Source organism: Scyliorhinus torazame, chromosome 1 (assembly GCF_047496885.1).
Source record: "Scyliorhinus torazame isolate Kashiwa2021f chromosome 1, sScyTor2.1, whole genome shotgun sequence".
NCBI classification, from domain to species: domain Eukaryota; kingdom Metazoa; phylum Chordata; class Chondrichthyes; order Carcharhiniformes; family Scyliorhinidae; genus Scyliorhinus; species Scyliorhinus torazame.
In genome coordinates, this window is record NC_092707.1 from 359,709,769 (window position 1) to 359,721,985 (window position 12,217).

Consider the following 12,217-nt stretch of genomic DNA (forward strand, 5'->3'; position numbering starts at 1 on the left):
AATTAAATGGCTGTAAGCCCAGAGTCGCGACGCTGCAACGCAAATATAGACGGGCAAATGCACCCGATTATTGTGAATTTCAAGTTATATTTCAAGCGATGTTAAACACTGCGTGCTACGGTCATCTTTTTTTAAATTTAAGCAAATGAAACAAATGGAAAGACGCTGTAAATTACTCCCTGAGTCGTTGGAGCAGATTCCATTTCCCACACTTGAATTCCTTCATGTGAAGAATGCACAGTTCCCAGAATATGGAGGTTTCTGCCGAAGAGAGATGAGTGACTTTGCTGGTGCCTCACCATTTCTCCCTTTCCCAATAGCTGAGCCATCTGACTTGCCTCCCTGCTCCGCCACAAGCGTGTACCAAAGTAAACAAAACAATCTCATCAATGCACACTTTCATTGTCACATTGTTTTATTGATTGTCATTCATAAGCATAGAAATAGCACCGATGATAAGGTAGACATTTACATTGGGGGAGGGGGGTGGGAGTCTGAGGTGTTGTTTTAGGGCAAAGTTGTTTGACTATGTCCCACCTTTGGAATGCCCCCCCCCCCCCCCCAATTCAATCCGAATGCAGCACAGGGCTGGTGACAGAACTGCATGGATACACACGAATGGAGGGGTGGGGTGGAAACTTCTGTTCTGCTAAACCGCCAAATTAGTGCAAGATCAGAATAGGCCACGTCCAGCGCCCCACTCTTTCTTTTCCCGATTGCAGCCTGTCTGAATTCAAACTTGAGTAAATAAATTAATGTCCCATTAATTGATGTGATCATGAAGACCATTAGTTGCTGAACAGCGAAATAATGTGTGTGCATAAAGCTGCTTGACATTAATCATGGCCCTGCGTTGGCCTGTGCGTGTGTTACTTGGTGTGGACCAAAACTGGAGAAGTTGCAATCAAACCCCGAGTAAAGCGCGCTCTCGTCCACATAGGGAATGTCCACCTTGCAATCTTTTTTGAGACATCGTTTTAATAGCATATCAAATGTTACGATTTCATGGCCCAATCCATGTACTTGGATGCAGATAGATAGCAGCTGTAATGGCCTGAATCTGCTTCCTGTGTAATTCGGTGCATTTGGCCATATTAGCAAAGAGTGGAATATCAAAGTCAAATACAACCCATGCCATCTGTTTGACTTGTATCGCGCGCCGAAGGCTGGAGCATTGATGAGTAAATGCTCATCGGCTTTAGATTAATTTCATCTTAATAAACAGCTAGGCTTGTCATGGATAATAAACTAATGGAGGTCTGAAGAAGACCCATCGATAAGAATCGTTCTATGGCGAACCAGAGGTAAGCTGTCTTGGCTTTTTGCTTGTGATAGGCCATATCTTGCCGGCGTCAGGAGGACTTAGTGAGTCAGAAAGCTTCAATTCAGATTTTCATAGATTTGCCTCTCAATCCACTAGCCAAGAACAAAACAATCCCCGAATCAGTAGGTTTCATCTATCAAAATGCCAATTTCTGAAATAAAACGTCCCAAAATTTCTATTGAGTCTGTTTCAGTAGAAAGGCATATATTGCCAGCGCTGCCACTTTAAAGCTACAAACCATTATTTCAAGGAGATTTCACTAATAAGTGCATGTTATCTCTCCTCGCCTGACACGATTTGTTCTGGCAGCTGAGCTCAGCTTCACTCTTTGAAAGTAACACGCTGGGAAGGCGCATGCTCGCCGCCTCTCCGCGGAGCCCCCCAAATGCTCCTTCCTTCCTGCAAGACAGCTCACCCCAGTAACTTTCCTGATCCGCACCTTCCTCTCTCAATCCCTCTCTCTCTCTCTCTACGGAAGACCCAGACATTTCTGCATGTCCTTCCTTCCCCATCCCCCCACCCTTGGGCGAGGTGCAGTGTCTCCAACCCAGACACTAAACTACCCCCGCTGCTTCATTCAAACCTCCCACCAAAATTGCATTTCCAAGGCGGACGGTGTTCACATCTGCACAACTGCAAAACCTTTTTGCAAGCAACAAGACTTGGCCCAAACCAAGTGTTGTCACGCGCGGTGCAGCGGTTGAAGGAATGCATCTATCTCTATTCCAGTTTACATAGTTTACAGCTATTTCCGGCACACTTGACCCGTTTGGCTTAGGTTACCCAAACGCTTTTTTAAAAAAAAACTCAACTTGCAATTCTTCGGTCATTATACTGCGTTGTGTTCCAAAACAAATTGCAAAATAATTCAGCCCGCAATTAGGGTAAGAAAATCCCAAAACTTTAACACACGCAAAATGAATCATTGGCTCAAAACAAAGACAAATCCTCGTTTCAACTGGTTCGCTGCTTTGCCCACCCGGCTGGGGAGGGAGGGGGTGTCAATAGAAACTCCGCTAGAAATAGAAATGCTCCTGTAGAAATGATTCTATCCACCGCACAAAAGCAACAGTTCAAAAAGATTCAATTACCAGGCAGCGCCCAGCGAAACAACACATTGCTGTCAAGGCTGGAGTGAACGCGTTAAACATGGGGGGGGGGGGGGGGGGGGGAAGAAACAATCGCTTATCGAGGCTCTTGTTTCCAGTCCAATTCTAAGAGTAAACACGAATGCTAATTGTTCTTATTGCCACGCGGGGAAAACAGGGATGTACAACAGCCACGCTTCCCCGGGGCGAGAAAACACAACTCGCCCCAAATAAAGATTGGTAGAAGTTTGCAGAGCACATTCGTGTTGCAATCCTTTCCCCTCTAAAAAGAGCTTCTGTGTCTGTATTTTAGTTCGATTTACTGACATTTTATCATTGCGTACATAAGATATTTCTATCAGTGTTTAGACCTCAAAGAAAGTGTGTGTGTGTTTGGCTTGGGGGGGGGGGGGGGGGGGGAGAGAGAGAGATTCCCCAATCGTTTACTGCTTCCTGTAGTTTGGCGCTTGCCTCTCATTTAAATTTCGTTTTAGTTGCCAGAGAACCTCGTCAGGGATTTTCTCAAATCGTTATCCAAAGCACACAGGGATAGATTTCAAAAACTTCACAAGTGAAAACAAGTTCAGGGCTCAGTTCTATTTTTAATTCACGCCTGAATTAACAGCCCGGGGCAATGAACGACATTAGTGCAAAGGTGCTGGCGGTAGACTGTTAGTCATGCAAATAAAGACTTCTTTCAGCACTTCACAATGAACTTAAGATTCACGGGGAGGAGCTGTAATATGATTAGCTGATTAAATGGCGAGTCTCTGTATTTACTCTTTTCATTTGCCGCCATAAATGGGAGGACGTTAGTGTCTCAAACCCCAATTTCTTGTACAATTAGTCGATATCACTCGCTACAAACATATTCATCACAACGTGGTGACTAGTGTGAAATAACCGACTTGAGTAAAACGCAAGTCGCACTTTGTGCCTGCTCATTGAATCCCCTTTCGAAATGTGTGACAGATTTGGCTAACATTTTCAAATTATTTCCTTTTTCTTTGTTCAAAATCCGTAATGAAAAAATAATGCGTTTCCCCCCTCCATTCATTTCCCGTGAACACCTCGCGTTATACTCCCTGGGCACAAGTATGTTGAACCAGTCACAGTAACTTCGCAGAGAAAGACACAATAAAGCCAGCAGGTATAAGAAAACGGAATACTATATTTTGATTTAGAAAGGGTTTTTTTTTACATATAGATAAACACACAGTTAAAGACACAGTGACCTAGTAAGCGCCCTACAGAGATTCGGGAGAGATAATAGAACTTCGAACTTGCTGAAGATACTCAAAATAGCACTTTGCATAAAATTACATCGCACTAGATTTGTCGAGTTGGACATCACCCCCCCGCCCTCCCCACTTTCTTAAGAACGTAGTTACTTTCGACAGACATTTGACACAATATGCAGGAACACGGAGTCTGTGATCGAGAGTGACAGAAAGAAAGAGAGGGGTGGCGGTGGCGGTGGGGGGGGGGAAAGAGCAACATCAGATACAGGCATCTCTACACATATATTACAAACTGGGAGAATGATCGCGTCATTAGATATACATAATTCATATAAAATTTTGAAATAAAAATAAAAATCTGTTACAGTCATAACTATTCTTCCACATAAAACCAGGACCCACACAGGCAGCAACAGAAGTGTAGAAAAAGGTGCTTACGAAAAATGATTGTCTGCGGAACAGAAAAACGATTTACAGCCTGGATTCGGGGGCCTGACCAACACTCGGACTATCAGAGAGCAACAAAGGCGACACAGATTCTCTCATTCCCTCGTCACCGTAGTTCCTTGTAAAAAATATTAATGTAACCAGATATAAAATACATCATGCAAGTCGGTGCCTCCATGGAAAGCGCTGGATCAGACAGACGTGCTTGTCCGAGAGATTTCTCTCTTTTCTTTTTGTTTAACTGTCACTTTTCTTTCCTTCTCGAATGCGTTTTTGATTTCTCTTTCTTTTTTTCCCCTCAAAAATGTTCATTAAATGTCTTTTTTGTTGTTGTTTTAGGTCCACATTCCTTTTGTGAATGTACCAAGAGTTTTGTTTGTTTGTTTTTGTGTTCTGTGTGTATCATACATCACACTCACTGTCGCTAGAGGTTACCGATAAGATGGACGTGGCTGTCTCGGCTCTCTCTGTCAGGCTCGACACGCTGGTGGTCGGGCTAGCGGCTGTGGACGGGGACTCCGCCGCGCTGTGCGGAGGACAGCCCGGCTCGGATAGTGTACAACCCCCGCTCTGCCCCACTGCCTGGTGCTGCAGCCTGTCCGACACAAACAAGGAGGGGGAGGGGGAAACAAATAAGATGTTCAAATCAGTAAATGTTGCTCACCGATTCCATATTTGTCAAAAGAACAAAGCAGCCCAAACCATTAAGTTATTGAGACTCATTTTAAACCCGGTGTTGCTACCAAAGCAAAACGCAACATATCTTTCAATGCACGGCATCTTGGGGAAACGATATTCCCCCGGATGCTTCATATTCACTAATTATTTGTTTGCTTTTTTGTTCAATATTACAGCCAAAATCCCATGGTTTTAAATTTGCTAGAAGCTAACACACACATCCGCTGAATTGTTACCAGGCTGCAATGTTTCACTTTCCCCTGGCATAATGTTCAAAATCGGACCAAATTGGCTCAAAACAATTGCGCTGTCGCGCGTGTTAAAGTTTAGTCTGCTTTTCATTGTGTCGCTGCCTCGGGGTAAGAGTCGCCCCCGGTCCCCTCCCAAGATAAGTTGAAATGCGGCCTTCTGGGTGTTTATTTTTTATATTTTGCAAGCCGTTTGCTAAAACCTTCTCTCAGTTTGTGCCCCAATCCCCGTGTTCAAGCGGCAATCTGATTAATATCTCCAGTGTCAACCTGCAATATTTAGGAGGACTTCGAGTAAAACATGGTGTGTTTATTTTGGATAAGGAAGGTATTGCTCTCGCCTGCAAAGCAAATAATGTCCTGGATTGGGTGGGAATGCCCGCCAAGTGTGCCTTCATTGTCGCCCTGGAAGAGTTAATATGTTTTAAATATCGACGATCAGCTCCCAATAACTTTTACGAAGCGGAAAGTAGTATTAACGTCCCACTGGTATGTCTATTTCAGTCTAATAATCCCAAAATATACAAGGGCTCCCATTGTGCTTGACTGGTCTGGCAATGTACCTAGTGTGGGATTTCTCATGTAACATACACCGTGTTTTTATACTTTCCAACCAGCCGCCTACTCATCCTTTCATTTATTCCGATTCAAACGTGTTTACTTTAGTTTGGAGAGTAAGTCATCGGTAGTCTGTACATCCGTTTATTTCAGTTGGAAATGACTACATTCTCCCTGAAGTTACGGAGCCCGCGCCCCCTCTGATAGTTTCATTCCTCCTGATCTTAACTTCACAACCGCAGATCCAATGGGGTGTTGTTACTTGCCCATTGACACCAGTCGAGAAACTCCAAACCTGTCCCTGTATCAAAATAACATTTCACTGATTTATGCCTAATTTTGTCCAGATATTTACACCGTGTCAGATTTCACTGTGCGCCAATAATGTCACTCGGTTTTAATTGTTTACTGTAAATTTTACAACTAATTACGGGCCTCTTTTAGTGGCAGCACCGATTGAAATAAGTATTATTTTGCAAAAGTTTCTAACCGCTTTAATTTTCATACAATTGTAATTGCTGGGGTTTTTTAAAGACCTTTTTTGCTGTTAAACCCGGGTCATGGGGGAGTTAGTTGGGATCCTCTTTATACACAAGGTAAGAGCATTATATTTATATTTTGAAAACGACTAAAACCCTGCAATAACTTCTTGTCAATTGGGATTACTACTCTCAAATTGTGTTCAGCGCCGAACAAGGAGATTTCGTTTTTTGCTTCAGCCGCTAACTCGGGGGCTGAGCCCACGGGAGGGTTATTCATCGCAATAAATGGGCAGTCGCGACTTTTTTTAAAAAGCAACATTTCTCCGGTGCCTTTATTCACTGCCATTTAAAGGGACCCTTCATCTGCCTGTGACATTTTTTGGGGTGGATTGCAGACGGGTGTCCCGGAAGAGCAGCACCAACCTGTTTTTGGCGGCCGCCGCTCTGTCTCTCTGCCGGCGGTTTTTGAACCAGTTGCCCACTTGCGTCGGGGTCAGGCCGGTCGCCTGGGCCAATTCCCTTTTTTTGGAAGGGTTGGGGTAGGGGTCCTGCAGATACCACTCCCGCAACAAGCTGCGTGTCCGCTCCTTGAAACAATGGGTCTTCTGTTCGCCGTCCCAGATCGTGCGGGGCAAGGGGAACTTCTTGCGGACGCGGTACTTGTCCACCGGCCCCAGGGGCCGACCCCTCAGCTTCTCGGCCTCCTGGTAGTGAGCCTCCAGCCACATGGCCTGCAGCTTGCCGTGCGACTCCTTGGTGAACTTGTGGTTCTCCAGGATGTGGTACAAGTCTCGGAAGTTGCCCGTGTGGAAGGCCACCACCGCCCTGGCCCGCAGGATGGACTCGTGCTTGTTGATGGCCTCGCATGCCCCCGGCGCCACAGGTAAAGACCACAGGAAGCGTCCCAGCCTCTCGATGTCGCCCGTCTCCTCCAGCGTCTCGCACACGCTGGCCACTTGCTCCGGGGTGAAGTTGATGGTCGGTAGCTGGAACATTGACAACTCGTCTTGGGCTCGGCAGTTGGCTAAGAGGAAGAAAGCGCGCTCGGCCGAGTTTGGCAGCAGGGAAAGGGCGCTGTACACCTCCAACTGGGACCTGAACACCATGGACCAACCTGACCATTTAAAACCAAGGTTAAAAAAAACCCACCCAACCCCCCTCCCCCCCGCCCCGTCCCTAACTCACAGCACAACACAAAACCGGTCAGATGCAACCAAATCCACTAATGTCACACTCCCTCATATTATATGCCCAAAATACTGTGTGCAGCGCTGATTTCTTCTTTGGCTTTTTCTATTGGTCTTGGCGGTGTCGTTGTGCGGTTGCCATGACGCCGCTGTCAATCACTGTCAAACGTGCCAATCACCCAGCGGAACGTATGGGCTCTCACCACTGCGGGGCTGGCGCGGGGGGTTCTCTGCAACACATCCCGGCATCGCCCACCTACCTCTGGGAAAAGTTCAAATGTTGCGGGCGGGCCCTGGGCGCAGAGAGTGGCGCTGGATGCACCCCCCACAGAAATTTCCAGGCACGGGGGTGGGGGGGGTGGGGGGGGTGTAGGCGGCCGCGATCTTAACGAGCCCTGGTTCCGGCTGGAAGATCGGGCGAGGGGAGAAATGAGAGAGCCTCGAAAACACGTTGGGATCGAGGGCTCCTCAAGCGAGAGAGAGTTCACACATGACTTGCACGTAGTTTTCTACTTCATTCTGCCGGTATGAGCATTCATAGGGCCGAGGAATTAAAGAGGGGGGGGGGGGGATTAGACCCATATTCATGTCGTCCCTATGTTTGGAAAGGAACATTTTTTTTAAAAAATCTGCTTTCAACGCTGTGTTTTCTGCGTGTTCCTAACCCTTTTTTAATTAATAGCTTAATTGCCAAGCCGAAGCCAGTTTTAAATGCAGCGTGCCACGATAATACTGTACATTGACATGGCACGGGCTGTAGATCATTGCAGTTTGACTTAAGGATTTTGCGCAGATAAGGTGGATGGGGGGGGGGGGGGGGGGGGGGGTGCAGGTAGAAGTTATATGCTGTAGATTTAAGAAAAAGTAGGCTTTCATTTTGAACCATTGCATCAAAGTTGCTGGAATCACGCCCTGTGTTTTCACTGCTATTTATTCCATCGGTTCTGGCGCTGGGAGTTCTACTGGCCGTTGCTAATGTGCAACTATATTCTACCATTAGGTATGTTTGTCTTTAAGAAGGTTTTAATCTGCATATTGGGCTGGTGGCTCTTTTGTTTGGCTTCTGTAACTATGGAAGTGTGATTTACAAAGATTTGTACGGGTCATGGATGTCTTCCCAGCCTTACTGTGTATATTTAGACACGACTTTGGTTGGTGTTAAAAAGTGTATATTTTGAATGGGTTCACACACAGTAGCGAACAATACGGACATTGTACCGGATTGTACAACGCGTATTGAAACGCAGCATGCAGGCTTCAACTAATCTGCCCTCAATAAAGCTGAAATAATTATCCTAAGCCGTACTTCTACGGGGGGAAAAATCATTGAGGAATTCAAAACTTTTTTTTTTGTTGTTGTTGCTCTCTTCCACATTCCAATGCAGATTGGAAAAGAAACGCGAGGGGTACGGTTTATGAGCCCGATCTGCTGTTCCAAAAGCCCCCGGTGAAAAAAGATATTGCAATTAAAATAAAAAGGGAAACAGAGAGCGAATTTGCCTTTGCACAAAGATAATAACACTAATGGGTGGTGTGGGTCCTTTTAGTGGACTCGAAACTGTTTGCGCTCCTGTCATAGCGCACTCCGCATGAAGTAATGCCAAGTGTCACATGAATAGGTCCAGTTGCGAAGGTTGTTCAACTGGAAACGGCGATGCTGTATTACACATTCGCTGCAGATTTCTATTAAAAAGTATCATCTACGCCCATTTAAATGCCCTAAATTGTTTCATTCAGACAAAACACAAGAGGAGAGGGCGAGCTTGGGAGCAGCATAATCTGTCCTCTCTTCTAATCACTTTAATTTTCCTTCATTGCTTCACAAAACAAAAGGGGGGAGGGTGGAAGAAAAAGAATGTTTAGGAAATGTTTCGAAAATGTTGAATGAGTCTCCCTATAGATTAACCCTGTGCGGTCCGACCGCAATCTGCATTTGGACAATCATTTGGCTTTTATTGTTTCCTTTTCAGGAGGAAGCTTCAGATTTTTCCACTCTGAGGAGCACTTTTCAAAAAGCAGAAGGATTGGGTTGTAAAGTGTCCCCTGCAGTCCCACGGGCAAACGTCAATGTATATGGACAGGAATGGATTTTAAAGGGTAGGTGGTTCCAATTTACTTTTTTAGTTATTAAAAGAAACAAGGTGAAAATGCGTCATATAATTTTCTCTCTACATATATATCTATGATATATATGGATATGCCTATAGAGTATGTACATATGCAGGTGCGAGGAAGAAAAAACAAGGATGTACATGGTTATCGCAGCCCACTCGAGGCACATTCACATAGTAAAGCTACAAGCACATAATTATTCGCCCAATCTTTGTGTGAGTACAGGGTGTAAATGGCTTTTTAATGACGGCAGCTGGCCGCTCCTGTTTGTACCAGAGGCCGTCAATGAAACGGCTTAATTCAAACCTCTGAGCCCCGTCCGGCTCACGCAACTGTATCGTCCTACCCCTGCAACCCACCCCCCCCCAAACACACACAACCCACCACCCCGCCTCCCCCCCCCCCCAAAAAAAAAGGAAAATAAGAAAAGAAGCGACAACAACATCAGAAATCACAACTATTAAGGAACGCTGCAATTCTACAAAATAAAGCGTGAAAGTAGCATCGGGAAAGGTATTTACCAGCGGTGAAAAGGTGCAGCCGCCCCCCCCCCCCCCCCCTCCCGGAGGAGCGCTTCAGGCTGCTGTAAGTTTCTGTTTTATTGGGGGGAATTTCCGCTGGTGTGACCTAGCCCGCTCTGCACTTTGCATCACCGTCTCATTAAAGTGCAGTTGTGAGCAGTGGCGAAGCGGTTTTCGGATGAAGAGGGTTTAAGTGGAAGGTTACAGTGCAGCCTGGCTTGACCCAGCGCCAAAGTTTGTACAGTATTCCCAGCACCGCACGTGTGCGGGTATCTCAACACAAATTTGAACCCATAGGTACCAAGTGAGACCTTTGCGAGACAAAATAATTCAGTCGGACTTGCAATGTGTCGCCCGTTAATGAACCTGCGACGGTTGAATTGATTCTACCCTGTCCCTTTCACTGATCCGAGACTTGCCTTCGGAGACTTTTTAGTTGCCTCCTGTAAGGTGGTTTATTCACTATATTATTTCTTGGGGTATTGTCACGTCTGTCCGGATCGGTGTAGCAAATACGTTTCGACCGTTTACTTGCGGCTTTTGTTCAGTTTTGTTTGACGTTTACTTGTGAAATTTCCAATTTGTTTTGTATCCTCTGCTACTGTTTCCTCCGGTCTTTCCTCCTGCGTTGACCTTGTCTCTTGCAGGTGCCTGCTTAAATGTGAGCTCCGCTGGGCCTCTGTTCCTTGACGCTATATTCAAACAGTCCCATTGTCAGCACAGTCTGTCCTTCGCCCCCGATGCCGGGGCGAATTGTGTGCATGATTTTTATTTAGTTTTGCTTGCAATCATGATAATATTGTACCTGTTCCATACGAATTAACTGCATGGTGGGTTAAGTGTTGGAATTAACTGCCCGTGTACTATTCGGTTGCAAGCAATGGTTTACATAGGTTTGGACTTAACACTACCGGGTCCCTCTTTAGGGCGATGTTTTCACAGATGAATCCGGGTCGGGTTTGCACTTTGGGAGGTTTGAAAACCAGCAGTCAAATAATAACTCGATCACAGGCAATAACAATTTGAAATGAAATTGGAAACAACAATGGGACATTCTAATTCCTCTAAAAAGCAATATCAATATAGTTCAAATATGCCACAGACGATTGTGCCTCAACTTAAGTATATATTAACGGTAAGAAGTATTGCCGTGCCTGATCAACTAGCGTTATTGAACATTTATTTAGAGAATCTTCAAAGACACAAGGCTGCGTCTTATGTGTAACCGGGAAACAAGTTGTCGAGTTAAATACCTGACGGCCATTCTGTATTGCTTACAACGCAGAAGGTAGTCAAAGTTAAACATTAGTCCTGTCAATAGCACAGCGTTCATAAGAGCGGGATCTATAAATTAGAGCACGTTTTTAAATTATGAAGTCTGCATAAATTCTCACTCCCCCAACCCACTTCGGTAAGATTCAACAGATCGTGGTTGAACCTTAATTCATGACAGGAGAGTGTGAAGTTCCAATGTGAAAGTTGTCCTTGTCGAGTTGGGGTGAAGCGGGGGGAGAGGGGTACAGAGCTGTAACTGTACAAACGTGACCGACCGTTTCCCTGTCAACCCCATCACAGTGAAGGGCGTGTGTGAACACCACACTGTGACCACCTTCGCCAAGTTTGTCATTCAAGAGTTTGCCATCGTTGCAAATATAATACTTGCGCTGACCTGAGCCACTGAGCGAACAGGTTGGAAAGAATGAGTCGATTTCTCAGGAAAGCGCAAAATAACATCTTATTGCGGGCCCATACACGCTTTGAAATTTAACACACTGATAGCCGTTTCTTGACGATTACGTTTGTAAACAGGGGGATGTGGAATAGTTAGAAAGAACGCTTTGGTCTTTGCAGTTTGGGCAGTAATCTTGGGACGGGGCGGCTCGCTCCCCCATCTCAGCTTTGGTTAGGGAATGTGTGGTGAGGGAGTGGACAGGTATCACTCTGTCTGCTCAGGAACTTCCTGCTCTGTTAGTCGGGACATTTGGAATGTCTTGCCAGCCATTTTCCTTGTGGCCTTTCTGAAGTGCACATCCTGTCAGGGGCAGAGTGTTACAAGAGAACTGTCCAATCAGGAGATTTACACGCCTTGTTAGCGATATTTAATGAGGTCGCTCTATAGACAAGAAAATAATGGCGCTTTGCCATAGATTTACCTTATGTCAACTCGTTACTTGTAATGAATTGAACAAAGCCCAGCAAACCTAGCAGTTTGTGTTGTGTGGAGCTGCTGGCGGGTACGGGGCTGGGAGGGAGGGCGTTGCTAATGGGATGGGGGGGGGGGTGGGAGGTGAAGTTGTTGGGAGGAGGAGGAGGGGGGGGGTGATAGGGGAA

The 12,217-nt window shown here is 45.7% G+C and overlaps 1 protein-coding gene across 1 annotated transcript; it reads right to left on the reverse strand.

Annotated features, from left to right (window-relative positions):
- Positions 1-3,563: 3,563 nt before the first annotated feature.
- On the reverse strand, positions 3,564-7,213 carry LOC140426274 (homeobox protein SIX3). The gene is made up of 2 exons (XM_072510834.1): positions 6,490-7,213; positions 3,564-4,695 (listed from the first exon to the last, which is right to left on the reverse strand). The coding sequence occupies exons 1-2, from the start codon at positions 7,170-7,172 to the stop codon at positions 4,503-4,505; spliced, it is 876 nt and encodes a 291-aa protein (XP_072366935.1). The 5' UTR covers positions 7,173-7,213; the 3' UTR covers positions 3,564-4,502.
- Between the last annotated feature and the right edge of the window lie 5,004 nt (positions 7,214-12,217).